The 17,286-nt window shown below is 33.7% G+C and overlaps 1 protein-coding gene across 3 annotated transcripts in view; it reads left to right on the top strand.

Moving 5' to 3' along the window:
- The window catches only part of LOC145288060 (WD repeat-containing protein 44-like), a 147,121-nt gene that overhangs the window by 75,950 nt on the left and 53,885 nt on the right, over positions 1 to 17,286 (top strand). For all 3 annotated transcript variants that reach the window (XM_080136096.1, XM_080136095.1, XM_080136094.1), the window contains exons 5-8: positions 1,279 to 1,800; positions 4,843 to 4,998; positions 8,623 to 8,847; positions 16,447 to 16,583. In XM_080136096.1, the coding sequence (XP_079992222.1) occupies positions 1,279 to 1,800; positions 4,843 to 4,998; positions 8,623 to 8,847; positions 16,447 to 16,583 (1,040 nt within the window). The remainder of the gene's footprint in view (positions 1 to 1,278; positions 1,801 to 4,842; positions 4,999 to 8,622; positions 8,848 to 16,446; positions 16,584 to 17,286) is intronic.

Genomic DNA, 17,286 nt, shown 5'->3' with positions numbered 1-17,286 from the left:
GAATTTTTTAAAATTTTGCACAAACATTAAACATGATATGAGTAAAATGTAACAGAACAGATTTTCCATGAAAACTCTGGTTGCCCCAGTAGGGGTGCCTTTTGGGTTAAAATGGCTAAAATTGACACTTTTGTGTTTATTAGAAAAAAAATTGATGCCTTGGATTTTTATAAAACTTTCTGAAAAATTGTAACCGGTTTCTATATAATTAATGTTTGTTTTCACGATAACTCCTGGGTGTACATCAGGGTCTCTGTTTGGAGACTATTTTACCATATTTGTCCAAAATTTTCTGTGCACGTCTATTTAGCAGTTTTGCATGGTGCTGAGCTCAAATTTAAATGTAAAGTCCTTGGGGACTTTTGGGGTTAAATGGGGTGGGGTGGGGGCAAATGATAGACTTCTGTTTTTTGCATGGTGCAGAACTTAAATTTACATATGTTAAGGCCTAAAACTGCACCGTTTGTTCATTTTTGCCGGAATTTGACTTCCCCTGAGAACTTTTGTGGCTAATTGGGAAGTGGAGGTAATGCTAAACTTAGTCGTTTTTTTTTTGTTTTTTTTTTATGCCTTGTTTACTATGCACTCACCGGTGGACTATGCAAGCTTCACTTTCTTTTCTTTTTTTTTTTCTTTTTTTTTTCTTTTTTTTTTTTTTTTAACTCCTTTACCAACTAAGTTTATTCAAGGTCTTCCTATCTGCTGTACATTGTGTAATAAAATGTCTAGTCGCTGCTTACAAGCAAATAAGTTACCAATTGGTACAAACCTGATTTTTGTGCAACCTGAATGGTCCAGTCACAGGCAAAGCAGAAAAAAAAAAATGGCCACTGCATCTAATTGTGTGCTGGTATATTGTAGAGTAACAAGATCTCGCTTTACTTCATATGCAAATGAGATGCTATTGGCTTGAATAAAAAGTCTGTTTTTCAAAGACAGTGGGGCGAATTTAGTCATGAGCTTGGGCAGCTGTGTGACAATGTTAACCACAAAAATTGTTGGATGAAAGTACGGAATAGTTAACAGTTTATTCTTTAACTACATATTGAAGCCAACCCTATTTCTAATTATCCAATAACAGCTTTTTCTTTTCACAATTAAAGACGGATCTGTCCATCTTAACAGATATATCAACTCTTTTTAATTATTTAATACAGCATACCTACCATGGCGCAAGGCAAGAGCCACATATCATGTTCAGTATCGATGCTGATAAGTAGGTAAATTGATGCAAAAAAAAAAAAAAATTCATTTTTTTTTTTTTTTTTTTTTCACCAGGAGGCAGAAAGAAAAGCTCAAGAAAATGAAAAACGCCGCCGCAAACTTGAAATGATGCGGCAAAACTTATCTGATGACAAATCACCTGAAAAGTGTGATGGGGGTGACTTGCTAAATCCAGAAAACTGCGGCATCTTTGATCCGCAACACTCTGATAGTGAGAAAAATGACATAACGAAATCTTCACAATGTACAAACAGCAATCAGAATAGCTCTCTTTTATCTTCATCTCTTGCACTTTCTCAAGCAGCTGATCCGATGACGACAGATTTGACCATGATAGTTACTTTGCCAATGAATCCGACAGAACAAAGCTGTGATAAACCTACTGGAAATCTGGAGGAGTGTCTACTTCAGGAAGAAAATGAACCTGATATTGTGAAAAGCACGAAATCTCGTAACCTGACACCCCCTAATACACTGGACACTAAACATCAACAACTTGGACTTCCTACTATGTTGGATCCTCCAGTGGCTCCACCTAGAAGAAAGAAAAAACCGAAGGAATTAGTTGTTAGTAATGTATGTCATTTTTCTTCTTTTTCATATTTGTAACTTTTCTTATATATACACGATTGTTATCAAAGAATATATCTTTAACAAAGCAAAACTTATCAAGATAAAAGTTCAATACTATTAAAGGAGCAAACAAATATATTCAATAAAAGTTATAAGGAAAACTAAAAGGGAAAATTAAGAAAAAAAGAAGCCGCTTTAGTCCATGGCATTTCAAAACTAGATGCTTTTCATCGGAAAAAGAGAAAGGTGAGATTTATACAAAGTACAAATATAAATAAAAACTGACTTAATGACATTTAGATGTGAAATGAGAATGAAGGAATAGGATAATATGGTAAAAAAAATAATTAATAATTTACTAAAAAAAATAATTAATAAGAAATATTAAGTTTGTGCACTATATGAGTAAATCAGAAGGCTAATATGTATATAGGTAATAGTAAAAAAAAAAATATAGGTCACTATGAAATGATAGAGATCATTAAAGGAGATCAAATAAAAAAAGTTAGGGAAGATAAATTAGAAAGAAGGAAACAAGATAGGCAAAGTAAATAAGGGATATAGAAATAAATATAAATGAAACAGTCTAAAAGTAAAGAAAATAGGATCCCAAAACTTTAAAATCGGATTTAAAAATTTTTTAAATGTTCAAATAAAGTGAAAAAGAGTAGTCCAGGAAAATAAAGAATATGACAATTATTTGCAAATCTAACAAAGTAAGAATATTTGGAGAATTAAGTCTTGGTACAATCCTCATATATCTTGAAAGTAATTGTATAGCATAGCAAAATCCTTAAAATGCTGGTAAAATCCTGTGATTTGATGTGAAAATAGAGCAAAATCCCGGTAGGAATTCTGAAACAGGAAGGTTGATAGTGGAATTCCGAAAATTGGTAGGTTTTAATCCCGTCTAGGTGAACATTTATATTGAAATATAAGTTTGGTATATCAGACAAAAGGCATATCTCTGACCAATTCCAAAATAAGGCGTCAGTATAATAGTTCCAAAAGTCGGCAAGGCCATGTTTTTGTTAAATAGGATACAGTGTAATGATAAAATCCAAGATGGAGAATCCGTAATCAGAACGCTGGTTGAGTACATCCAAAATATATATACTTTGAAAATATATATTTTTAAAGCATAACCTTTATTTGAATAAGTGTGAAAATCATTGGAAAATATTTGAGATGTTACCATTTTTTTTTTTTTTTTTTTTTTTTTTTTCCATTCAATTTTGGAAAGAAATTTGCTTTATATTAATTTTGATCAGTAAAAAGATGACCATAAAGCAAAATTATTAAAAAATAAGCCCGATAGTCACTAGTCGCATGCTCTCGTGTAATGAATGAATGTGTGAATGTAGGATTGACATGAAATTCTTAAGGATAAACTAAAATGACCGAAAAATGGGATGAAATGACTTAAATAAATAAAAAGTAAATGACTTAGAATGACTTTAATGAACTTAAGGATTAATTAAATGACCTTAAGAATGACTTGAATGCTTAAAAAATAACTGGAATCATTCAAAAACAACTTGAATGATCTGGAGAATGACTTGAATGGCTTTGAGACTGACTGGTTGTAAAGTGGGTGATCATTTTACATTAAATTAATATAGAAAAGTGATCCCCCACTTTATATCACAGTTACAATCGTAAGTACAGCATGTAGTAAGAACAGATACTACACTTTGAGATATTAAATCCTTTATTCATGTTAAAAATACATTGAAAATCAACAATGAACAAAAAACTTAGGCACATGGCCAACTCAAAAGGGGGGGGGGATTGTGGGTGTCGTTGGTCATCCTTGTCACTCCAGAACTAAACAAAATCAAAAGTTTCTCCCACCATAATACTGCATTCACCCTTTTATACTGGGGGACATCCTACTTAACTCCCAATTTTTGAAACATTTTTTATTGACGTGTAAAAACAAAAAAAGATAACAATAATTCATTTGTGTCAAGGGCGGGGAGAGAAAAAAAAAACAAAAAAAACTTTAATCTTAGCCAAAAGGCCAAGAAAAGCTTAAAAAGCTAAGAACAGCATCTATTAACAACAGGCCTTTGATCTAAATCAAAAAGGCCAAGCACAAAAGTGTTACAGACCGACGGAGTAATTATATAGTCGCTGGCACCCGACTAATAACTATAAATTTGAAAGAATACTTAAAGATGCTAAAGTTGGAGAAATTACATCTTCCTATAACAAGCAATAAGTGAAATAAAATTCTTGAATATCTGCTGAAAGCAAGTTAGCAGCTAATGCATTATACGAACCAGATTTCTCATAATTGTCTGCTCAAGTGCGACCGGCCTCTGATGTCTATGTCTGTTTACCGCCAGAATATTTTTTTATCCAATAAATTTTTTAAGCATGAAACCACATGTGACTGAAGTTAGCATGCAATTGACATATAAACATAGACATACCCCTCATTCACTTGTTGAACCATACATAGACCTGTACTTTGAAGACCAGTCCAGTTGACAAACCATAAGAGTAAGAAACATTTTTTTGAAAGGCGACTTGAAAGTACAATTTGGTAGTAAAAGATTAAAAATGCTCAGAAATCCATTCAAATTATTATTTTTTCTTTAAATAGTATTTTCAAGTTAAATTCAATTTTTATGATATTTTTGTTTATTAAATTACAGAATAGTTTAAAAAAAAAAAAAAAAATCCTCTCATCCCTATGTTAAGAATGGCTTTCTAAATGTTATTTTAGCACAATAAAATAGATGCACAAGTATCTGCCATTGTTGATCCAGCCATACTGAACATTTATGAGAAATTCAGTTCGTACAATAGTTTTTAAAAAAACCTTTTAGCTTGCATTTTATGTTTGTTTTTTTTTTTAAGTTGCCAGTTTTGCTTATTTCAACAGCATTTGTAGCCTTTTTTCTGCTTGTATGTCAAATGTGTGTAGAGATTTTTCAATTTAATTTTGTTTCACTTCAATCTGTATAAATTGCTGATTTATTTTTTGTCCATTTATCAAAGTATTTTATCTTTTTATGTTGCTTTTGAAATTTCTAGGAAGATCTTACCATTTATTATCCTGCCACTGCAAGTCCTGGATTACCTGCTGAATTGTTAACACCTGTCTCAACCGTGGAAAGTTTGACCAAAGAACTTGAACATTCCCTTGACCTTCAAAGTGCCTTAGAAGGAAGTAGAATCATTAATGCTGAGGTGAAAATTTTTTTTTATATAATATTTGTATATACTGTATGTATATCAGTATTGCTTTTCAGCCATTTTATTTGAAAGTGATTTTAAATTAATGATGCGTCAAATGGTTGTTACTATCATCATGTATGAGTCCTACTTAAATAAAAGTAGAAATTTTTCCCTTTTCCATTAGGATGCCGAGAAAATGCATTTTACATTTAATAAAATGTCTTTTTTCTTTATTCGCTAATTTATAAACAAAACTGGATGAAACTGACAAAATAATTTCTAATAATTGTAACTTTCCACACACACACACACACACACACACACATTGATGTATTTGCTTCTAGTGTATCATTCTTTCTCTTTCTTTATCAGGCAAGTAATGTCTGTAAAGGTTTGCCACATCTGAGCTCTATCTGAGCACAGGTGTTATCTGAGTTTTTTTTTCCCCTTGATACTAACAAATTACTTAATAAGTCCCAAGCCTGACATATAATGACACCATTAATAAAAAATTTAAGTTATTTTTTTTTATAAAGTACTACCTTCAAATGGCACACATTTAAAATTTGAGCCAATTTACAATTTAGTTATTTAAGTAAAGCTACTTCACAAATTTTCAAAACAATAGAGAATTTTGTGTTGTTTCTGATAGAGAAAAGTATACTGTTCAAACAAAACAATGGCTTGATTAGTGGATTATGAACTCTGTTAAGAGGTGGTATGCTGACTTTGGATGCAGTCCTACAAACATAAATGAAGCTGAATGTTTAGGTCACCCAAATTTGGCAGGTTTCCTGGAGAACATCAAAAATGTCCGCAACTTCATTTTGACCAATTGTAAACTGAAGTGTGAGACAGCTGTGGACTTAAAGATATCATAAGGTGATGTATTCACCATTTTTGCATGAACATTTGTCAATGAGAAAGCTGTGTTCAAGGTGAATCATTTTGATATAAAAAAAAACATGCACTGTTTCAATGCAATAAGAGTTTTGCATCAATATGTGATAATATTGCATACAATGCATCAATATGTGATAATGCATACGGCATAATCACGTTGACACACCGGTCCCCATCAGATCACTAAAGTTAAGCAACATTGAGCCTGGTCATTGCTAAAATGGGTGACCAATTTGGCAATTCCAGGTGCTGTATGTAGGAGGGTGTTGACACCTCCCTGCAAAAGTTGCAAAAAACCTAACAGTCATCTCCCCTAATGGGAATATACATGCGACTGGAGATCGTTTGAATTTCATACTCCCATGAAACTTCCTCCTTTGGAGGAAGCCGGTTAAACCCGAATAGGGTTGGTGCTGATTGCACACATCAATATGTGATAATGGGAAATGTAGATTCATCACTTCATCCCACAGTTAAATCAGTCAGCTGAGTGGACATTGTTAACCTCTATATTTTAGGATGTATAAGATATTTTGTCCTTTGAAAAGGAAGAATCATCAATAGTAACTATTATAAAGCATTTGTGCATTTTAAAATGGAAATGCACTAAAATAGATGGCAAAGGTAAAGAAAAAAGGTGCTCTTTCAACAATGCAATGTATCAAAAGTTGATCACAAAATTATATGAATTGCACTTCAAATTATATCTGCGTCCACTTTACAGATCTGATCTCCAGTACTACTTGCTCTCTGCAGACCTTAAAAAAAATGTTCCAGGGAAAGACATTTACTCCAATGAAGAAGTGATATTGGAAAATGATTCCTACTTTGAATCTGAAGACAAATTGTTAGAAAAATCTTGGAATCTGTGTATTGTTCTACAAGGAAACTATAATGATGAATAAAATCAAATTTTGCCTAAAGGTTATTGTACTATTAATTAGGCCCAGAACTTATTGAGTAATGGGAGTTGGCCTCTTTAACTCTCTCCCTACTATTTAACTGGACAGTAGAAGTTACAAAATTTTCCCAGTGTGAAAAAGATTTTGCAGATTCCACATCACTTGAACATGCCAAGCAACAGTAGATTTGGTTATAGTCAGCTAACATACTTCCTAATTTCTCATGTGGCTGTTACCGGGAGCAGAGACAAGGCAAATCAGTTCCTTCACTTTTATTGTTCTTCAGAGTTTCTATTGTGAAATGATTTATTGAAATAACATAGAAGAAAAGGACACTATTGAAAAGTATACAATAAAAATTAATAAAATTATAGAGATAGAATAGCATGTTTAGTCTTTATTTGCACTTTTTAATAATTTTTTTTTTAGTTTTTATTTTATTTGAAATTTTATTATAAATATATGTTTATGAAATTATAAAGTATTTTTTTTTAATTTTGAAAATAAGTTTGGGTTATCATGACACTCTGCACTCCTTTGTTTACCTCTGAAGTGACGTCACACAAATTTTATAATTGTAAAAATAATTTGTTTTATTTTTCTTTCATTTTGAGCTCTTTTCCATCATCGGAAAATCCTTTAAAATTACCACTAACGTTTAAAAATCCAGGAAACGAGTAGTTTCCAAGATATGAAGAAATACATTAACTTTATGATTTTTTTTTTTTTTTTTTTTTTTTTTTTTTTGGATGGGGGAAGGACTAACTGCCGGTTTGTTTTTCGTTCAATTATAGAACTTGTATAGTTTTTTAACAGGTGCTTATGCAGTTTAATTAACTGTTTTAACATAAGTAACGTGCCGACATTAATCAAGCAGAAGAACTGTTTATTATTTTACACCGCTTCCCACCAAATGTAAACAGGTAATTTTAAAGAATTTTCCGATGGTAGAAAGGAAATTAGAAAGTACGTTAGCTGACTATAACCATCTATTTGTTATAAAAACTGTATTATATTGTTAAATATATAACAAAATAATATAGATATTTATGTATATTATACAGACTATACAAAAACTTGTTTCACTTGTCACTTGATAAGAGTTCATCCTGATTGTTTCCTTTTTATAATTAATTTGAGCTTACATTTACTACTACCCCTACCTATTGAAGTTATTTATTACCATATGATCTTTAACACTTCTATCATCCTAAAATATGTTATGCTTGTTAATGTTAAAAGGAAAGTCCAAAAATTGTCAGAACATGATCTTTTGCAGTGTCTGCACACATAGCTGAAAACTTTAAACGAGACTATCTGGCATGTCCTGAATCAGATTGGAGTTGCTGTCTGAGCCGATATGATGTGAAACCCAAAATCAGCAATGAGGACAGTACGTCACTGAAGATTTCCCTTAAGGCTTGGCATCTGAAGAATATATTTCACAATGCTAACATTCACAAGTATATTTGAAAATAGTTACAAATGGACAAATTTATTAAGAGGCTTTCACTATAATAATGAAATAAAAAAACTTTTAGAAATATTTTGGGTTTGTTTGTTTATTTTTTTTGTTTGTTTTATTTTGGTATATATATATATATTAAGCATAAGTTGTTAATACTGGGAGTTAGTTTAGTCAAATACTAATCTTAAAATTATCATGAAATTCAAGACTTTTATTAATATCAAGATTTGTTTAATACTCAAGATAACAATGATTGTAATTATACAAAATTATTTAAAAAAAAAAAAAAAAGTTTTGACTACCGATTCTTATTTTTTAATGTTCAACTCTATTACAGATTTTTTTCTGTATGTTTTATTTTAGGAAGCTGAAGCAGGAGCTGTAAACTCTGACCAGGACTCAGTATCCCCTATCTTTGAACAAGATGTGATGTCTCTAACTGAGAGTAATAATTCCGTAGGCAATGACAAATGTTCAGTGAGCTCGGCCAAAGCTCAAGATCAACTCAAAGAAAACAGTAATCCGTCTGGAGATGATAGCCCAATGGTTCGGCCACGTTCCAATTCTGGTCGTTCGCTTACTGACCAGGTTTGTATTGCATTTATCTTTTTCACCTTCCCTCAGAATAAGGAATCAGAACAAAGCCAACATTTTTACTTGTTTTATCTGCCACTTTCTCATTTGCTTTTTGAAAGTATTAGAAAGGAATATGAATGGCCTGTTAGTCTGAAAAAGTAGGTTCGAATCCAATTTGAAAGGAATAGATTTTTTTTTGACTCTGCTAATTGAAATGAATCAAAGTGAAGGAAGGTATATAAACTTGAAATTAAAAAAAATTTGGAAAATATCTGATACGGTAAATTATTTTATCACATCATAAAGATAAAATGATAAACATTACATAAAAGTATCTCTCCATTGATTGTAGTCATAACATTGATTTTAATCGTTTTTATTGAGTATTTAGTTTTCATATTTCTATCATACTGTGTGTGTGTGTGTGTGTGTGTGTGTGTGTGTGTGTATAAATATATATTATATATTATATATATATATATGAGAGATAGTTTGTTTGAAGCATTGCTGGTAAATAAATATACAAGTGTTTAAGAAAGCTGTTAGGGTATCGGAATGATGAAATGACATGACTTATGAGTAGAAACAACGAAAGGCTTGTTAACCAAACATTAATACTATAACCCTTTTTCCTCTCCCATTGCAAAACTCATTCATGTTCTGCAGGGTAGGAAACAAAAATGATAAAATCCACTATAAAACAACCCAACCAAGCCAAACACTACAAACTAGCGATTGAAGATACAAGGAACTTGAAGAATAAAAAAATCCTTCTACAAAATGACTGGATGCAACATAAATAGCCCAAAGAGGTTGATGTACTATGAAACAAAATAACTAAAATAAACATCACAAAGAAAAACTTGAAGAGCTTGAAACAGAAAAGCTTTACACATTTAAAGGCCCTGTTAATGAGGCTCCAGAATATATACTTATCCCTTGCAGAGGATAAAAGTCCCTCATTGGGGCCACCTGCTGGGCATAGGTGGCGACCTGTAATACTCTAGAACAGGATCCTGGTAGTTGAGTACCTCACAACCCGGATCCAAGTGGCCGTGAGTTTGCAACACTCCACTTTGGCCCTTACTTCAGCTAGATGGGCAGTCGGAGAGACCCGACCCAATCCGTTGGCTAGTCATGACAAGCCCGAATAACAGTAAACCTTCACAGAAAGAGAAATACAAATACATCCTACATAAATGCATAAAAAAAAAAACATACTAATATTAGAAAGCGATTGCAAGGGCCAATCATAGTTAAACCAGATGCTACTGACAACAAACCTCTTTACTATACCTTGCTGGGGCCAAGGAAAGAAGAAAATCGTCACAAGTAACTACACTTACTGAATATATCTTCCTTGTATCCCTAAGATCTTGGGCGAATGGGTTTCCCTTCAACTATATCCCAGTATAGGGCGCCGAGGAGACTGGGGAACAAGGATGATGAAAGAAAATACTTCATATGGCTTTTATAAAAATCAAGACTCCATCCAGATTCAAACACAGAAAGCGATAAAGATGAAAATACAATCTTTCCTGGGTATATAATCTTAGAATCGCAAGACAATATACAAATAACCAAAATGTCTCCATTTTCCTAATCAAAAAAATTATAAACAAGAACCTAAAAACAAAGCAAATAAAAAAAAAATTAAAAATGGAACCTTACTTGTACAAGTATCTTCTAAAAATAGTGCCGAAAAAATTTTAACATGGACAAAGTCCCATGGTATAAACATCAAAACCTACCCTCACAAAGCCCTCAACACCTTAATAGAAGTCATTAGATGTCTAGAATTAAGCAACTACTCTCTAGAAGAAATAAAAACAAACTTTAAAAAAAAACAAAGTTATAGACACCAAAAGAATTACAATAAAAAAATTAAAAAAAAAACAAACACCTACATATTAACCTCCAATACTCCCATCCCACCAACTGGACATTAAAGTAGAAATATATATCCCCAAACCACTTTGCTGCTAAAAATTCTGCCAGTACAAAAAATACTGCACCAGGAAAACAGGATTCCCAAAATGTAGCAGTAATGAACACCAGGAAACAGAATTCCAAGGAAACATAAAATGCCCAAACTGTAGTGAAAACCATCCAGCATGCTCATCTCTCTGACAAAACTGGATCAAAGTAAAAAGAATAAATGAATTAAAATATACAAAAAACATAAGCTTTACTGAAGCCAGAAAGATCATTGAATCAGCCTCCACATCAGAACCAGTTAGATTGTATGCGGGTACAATAACAACAGAAAAAACAGAACTAAAGACAATCACAACCCTAATAAAGACATTTCAGAAACTAGTTGAGATATTGAGAGCCACATTACGGCAACTACTGTCAACTCAAGCTGTACTTGAAAATAACTCCCAAACAGCCGAAAGTAAAAACCAAACACAGCTTTCAAATAAAAAAAAAAACCCACAGAACCCAACATCCCAAAACAAAATGAACAAACGCTTAATACACCCCGGAAAGGGAAAAAGTTCAAATCTCCCACTGACCAAACAGAAACTAGATGAAAAATCAAAAAATAAAATTGTACTTCAAATCAAAGCTACTTTACTCTATATTGAATAGATAAATTTTATTATCCCTTCTATTATCTTAAATATCCAGAGTTCAGGCATCAAACTTTAATTTAATTCCTAATATCAATTTAATCATACTTTAACATGTTATCCTAATCCCAAACTAACATGAACAATATTTTAATCAAATATTAACTCCTCTATCTCAAACAAACCAGTTGCAAATTTAGTTGCTTCTGCTGCATAAATTTTTACTTATCCCCTCTTCTAGTAACAATAAAATGGAAAGCATAGTAATGTCCTTTTTAATTATTCTGAGGAGTGTAATTTTTCAGTATATATATTTCCTTTAATAACTAACCCATTAACATTAACTACCCATGCGTGGTCACAGAAAGAACCCAGGCATGGGGCTAACCCTCTTGGTGCTGATGAACCCATAGATCTTCTCAGGTTATCCGTCTAGGAGAAGGAAAACTCTGAAGCTAAATCTAGGGGAGGGAGGCCTCTTCAATCTTGGACAAAGCTGGTGACTATAACAAATTACCGGTTTGCAAACTTAAACTGCTTATGGAGCAAATAGGCTCTGTCTATCATCATACTCCTTCTTTGCCTATTAGCCAGGAACAGAGGTGCGATCACAGACTCGACAGAAACACCCAGTGGTCGACCTTGTTTCCTGACTAGGGGCAATGAACACTATTCCTTGCTTCCGTCAAATCCCATCTCCTAAAACTGGGCACTTTGTGGGTGCTTGAGTGCCATATATGCCAATGCAATTGGATTGGGTTGATTTTTGTCTGATAGGTTGAGGATACTGGATTGACAGTTTCTGGCTGACAGTACAGGAGCCCTAACACTTTAGTAGCACTTAGAGCAGCTGCTCCATCATCAGTTGCATAATATCGGGAGGATTATAGTGCCATGCCACACATGGAAAGGGACCTTGCACCCATCTCTGGAGTTTCCCGAGGCCATAATCTTGTAGATGAGTGGGCTGATGGTCTACTTGTTTTGCATGTTTGATATTCTGTACAACCACTTTGTCCAGCACCTCTCACCCTAAACCTGAAACTTTTAAACCCTGTATCATTGGGTACACTGACCTCTATTATGGTCGCTTTTTTGTTTGCTCTGTCCCAAATCACTATATCTGGTTTAACAGCTGCGTTTTCAAGATATGTACCAGTCGGGATTAACAGAGCTGAGAGGGAAAAGATAACAAAGTATCAAGGACTTATGTATGATATGAAACGAAATTGGAAATTAAGACTTTTCAATTATACCATTCATTATAGGAGCGACTGGGCTTATGAAAAAGAACTTTAAAAAGTACATAGCAAGCATACCTGGTGAACCAAGTGCAAGTGAAATACAAACAATTGCACTGAAAGTGACGGCTAGAATCCTGAAAAGATCTCTTGGTTGGACTCACTAAAATAGGGGTAAATGTCAGACATCTGGTTGGATGTCCCATCCCCTAGAAGAAAAAGTTTAAGAAAAATGAAAAAAAAAGGGAAAACTTAAATAAAATAAAATGGCAGTTCAATCCAAAATTACGATTAAACCAGGCTTACTCAAACAAAACCAATTTGCCTCTTCCCTTGAGGCTTGCATTCATGAATATCCGATGATGTTGAATCATTTCTCCTAGCAAACTCGATCCTAAATATGACCTTAAACTATATCCGATGGTGAGGCACCAACTTGCGGGCTTTGGGGAGTGTGGAGCCACCCTTTAATTGCCATTGCTCCCAGGTCCACTCTGACTCAGAGTGGTAGTATCTGTTAGGGTCACAATTATGGGTTAAATAGAAAATGACTTGAAAAAAAAAAATATTCTATTAAAAACTTTGTCTTTAAAATCACTGGATTCGGCATTAAATAACCTGAAAAGAGTTGATATGCCGTAAACAACCAACCAACCTAGCAAACTCAATCCAACCCCCCAAACCCACATCACCTAATAATCCAAAAAGGGCGATTTGATTTACTGAATAAATTACAATATCTAACTCTTGATGGTCCTGGGTATGACCTTAAACTATATCCGATGGTGAGGCCCCGGCTTGCGGGCTTTGGGGAGTGTGGAGTCGCCCCTTAATTGGCATTGCTCCCAGGTCCACACTGACGCGGAGTGGTAGTACCTGTTAGGCTCCCAACTATGGGTTAAATAAAAACTAAATTGAAAAAAAACAAAAACAAATATACTCTATTAAAAGCTTTTTCTTCAAAATCACTTGATTTAGCATTAAATAACCTGACAAGGGTTGATATGCCATAAAACAACCAACTAACTCTTGACAAAAAAAACAAATTGCAGAACTCTGCATTAACCAAAAAAAAAAAAAAAAAGTTGATATACTGTAAAATCAAACCCTTTGAAAAACCAAACATTTGTATTCTAATGACTATTGTTCGTTAAAAAATAGAAGGAAAAAAAAAATCTACATTTCGCATTCGTTTTTTTTTTTTTTTTTTTTTTTTAACATTTGAAAAAAAAAAATATTTCCCATCACAAATGCACCACATGCTGGTGCATCTGCTACAAGTCTCTTGCTCCTGGACAAAAAGTTCCAGCAAAAATCTAACAGCCAGCCATGGTTCTCTCCAGAATGTGCTTCTGCCATTGCGCACAGAAATCACTTTTTCCACTGCTTCCAACGTAATAGATGTATAGAAACTAAAGCCGCTTTCAGGACTGCCAGCAACCATTGTAAGAAAGTAATAAAGAATGTAAGAGAGTTGTATGCTCAGTCCGTCAAGTCCAAAGTAGCTGAGCAGCGGCTTCGTTCTCACCTGTTTTGGCAAATAGCAAACAGAATCCTGAACTGAAGCGTGTGCTCTATCCCAACTGTCATCAATGGACCCGAGTTAATCTCGTCAGCATCAGACAAAGCCAAACTCTTTGCTAAGAACTTTGCAGCTAATTCTACCTTTTGCGACCAAGGCCGCTAACCCCCAATATTTCCTCTTGTATCGGAAAAAACGCTATGTGATCTACAAATATCTGTACGTGATGTTGCCAAGCTAATCAAAAACCTTGATTCCAGTAAAGCAACTGGCCCTGATGGTATTCCAATTATAGTAATCAAAAAACTTCAACCAGAACTAGCGCCCATACTTACAAAACTGTTTAAACGTTGTCTTAAGGAGAATTGCTTCCCATCATCCTGGAAAATCTCATCAGTATGCCCTATATTTAAGAATTCAGGTGATCGCTCCTCCCCTTCTCAGTACAGGCCAATAAGTCTCCTGTACATCATGAGTAAGTTGCTGGAATCTGTGTTAAATAGAGAAGTAATCAACCATTTCGGCAAAAATAACTTTCTTAGTGACACACAATATGATTTCCGTTCTGCTAGATCTACAGCAGATGTGCTTACAGTTATATCTCATAGGATTAGCGAATCTCTTGGCGGAGGCAACTTCTAGGGCAATTGCTCTTGACATATCAAAGGCCTTTGATAGAGTATGGCATAAAGGTTTACTTCACAAGATCTCCAGCTATGGTATAGCTGGAAATGTCTTCTCAATTATTAAATCATTTCTCTCTGATAGGTTCATAAGAGTAGTAGTTGATGGGCAGAAATCAGAAGCTCACAGTATTAATGCTGGAGCCCCTCAGGGGTCCATCCTGGGCCCAACTCTTTTCCTGATCTACATTAATGATCTTCCAAATCACATCCTTACATCATTTGTAGACATTTATGCTGATGACACTACCATCTATGGTAGCACATCTAAGACAGTAAACGACCAAGTTCTCTCCGATTATCTCTCCTCTGATCTTGAGCACATGGTACAATGGGGAAAGGAGTGGCTGGTTACTTTTAATGCATCTAAAACCAAGCTTCTCTCTTTACATCATTAGCGTTCTGATTCCCATCTGGCATCAATTCAAATGAATAGCTCTCGTCTTGGGGAGGCCTCAAGTTTTGATAAGCTTCTTGGCTTGACCTTTACTCCTGATCTTAAATGGAACAGGTACATCAAATCTGTTGCCAAGGCCGCTGGAAAAATGATGGGATCCTTCTATCGATCCAGTAGATATCTCACTGCTGATGCAATTCTCTATCTATATAAGAGCCAGGTACGTCCAAGGATGAAATACTGTTGCCACATCTGGGCAGGAGCTGCTAGAAAAGACTTGTTCTGCCTTGATAGAGTTCAAAATAGACTTTGTAGCCTTGTAAGATGTCCTTTTCTGTTCCCTGCAACCTCTATCTCACAGAAGAGATGTTGCGAGTTTGTCTCTGCTGTATCGTTATTTCCATAGAAAGTGTTCGACTGAGCTTCAATCTATGGTATCCCCTCACCAAACTTTCACAAGAAACACTCGTCTAGCTGAAAACACTATCAATAATTTCCCCCACTCTTTATCTGTGCCTAAACCTATATGTAGATTCCATGAACAAAGCTTCTTTCTTAGAACTGTATGCCTGTGGAATTGTCTTCTGCTTTCCAGCTGACTACAATATGGTTGTCTTCAAGTCCAACGTAAACAAGTTCTTGATGAGCCGTTACACTTAACAAATTTACCGAATTTCCATTACTAACGATTACTATATTGACTAATTGACTACTGTACACTCTTAACCCTTATCCTTGAGTGGTCTCTGGGCCTTGATAAGTGGTTATGCCTATGTAAAAAAAAAAAAATGTAAAAAAAGCCTTTTACTCTAATAGCTTCTTCCCCAGAACTGCAAGACTTTGGAATTCTCTTCCAGTTTCCTGCTTCCCCAACTATACTGACATGCAGAAGTTCAAATATAATGTGAACAGACATCTTGCTGCTAAGCTCCCTACATAGTACCCCTGCAACTTAGGTCCCTAATATTAGCCCCTACATCAAAGTGGCAATGTGCCTTGTTTGGGGTGAAAATGTAATTAAAAAAAAAAAATTTTTTTTATTAAATCCATCAAATTGAAAGCCTAAAATATACACCAATTTAAAATTGCTAAATTGTTGAAAGAAGTTATTTATTTGGGAGTAAATTCTTTTATTACTATAGAATTGAATCAATTCTGTTTGTTTTACAAAAATTTTTCTGTTTGTTTTCAGGAAATATTGGAATCCGTATTCATTACTAATCTTGACACTGGTCAAAAAGTCCCTCTTAGTGTGGCTGAAGATGAATTACCTCGATGTATGAACCCCTTGGATTTGCATATTATTCGCCGGACACATGAATATCTTGGGTAACATTTATCTTTTCTTTTTTGTAAGAAATCAAATTCATTCAGTTTACAAGACGTACTTGTTTCTTTCACAATCGTACAATTATCCGTTTCATTCACTAAAACATGTTTCATATAAAATAAATACTTCCTATCTTCATTTATAATTTTCTTGGAATTCAACATTTCGTTTACTTTTAAAGTGAAAATACAGAAATCTCTAGAGATTAAAATTAATCATTATAATTGATTTATAAATTTCTGTATTATTAAAGTTTTAAATATCCTTGAAAAGCAAATAAAGTAGAATTAATAACTTTGATTCATGTATGTTCTTTATACTGACATGTGTATCATATAGCATATGTGTTGTTCCAATGAATTGGTGATGGATTTTTTTTTTCTGCCCTCTCTTGTGCTGCCTTTTGTTGCTGGAAAAATGGTTCTGAATATTTTGTGCTGGACTTATAATCAATAGATCGCCCCCCCTCCTCCCTCCTTCCTTCCCAGGATCCACATTTCTTTTTAAATCTATTTTCATTTTATCATTTTTTTTTTTTTTTTTTTTACACTAATTTATCAAATACATTAACTACATTAATAACATTACCCTTAAAAAGAAACAAATTGAACCGAGACATAAAACAATGTTTTCAGTAAAAATACTTTATTAAATTTAGTTTTGTGAAAATATTTCTACTGAATCCTAGAAACAATTATTTTT

The sequence above is a fragment of the Euprymna scolopes genome, chromosome 11 (genome assembly GCF_053919585.1).
Source record: "Euprymna scolopes isolate OS-2025 chromosome 11, ASM5391958v1, whole genome shotgun sequence".
Lineage (NCBI taxonomy): Eukaryota > Metazoa > Mollusca > Cephalopoda > Sepiida > Sepiolidae > Euprymna > Euprymna scolopes.
This window is presented reverse-complemented; position numbering and strand designations above follow the sequence as displayed.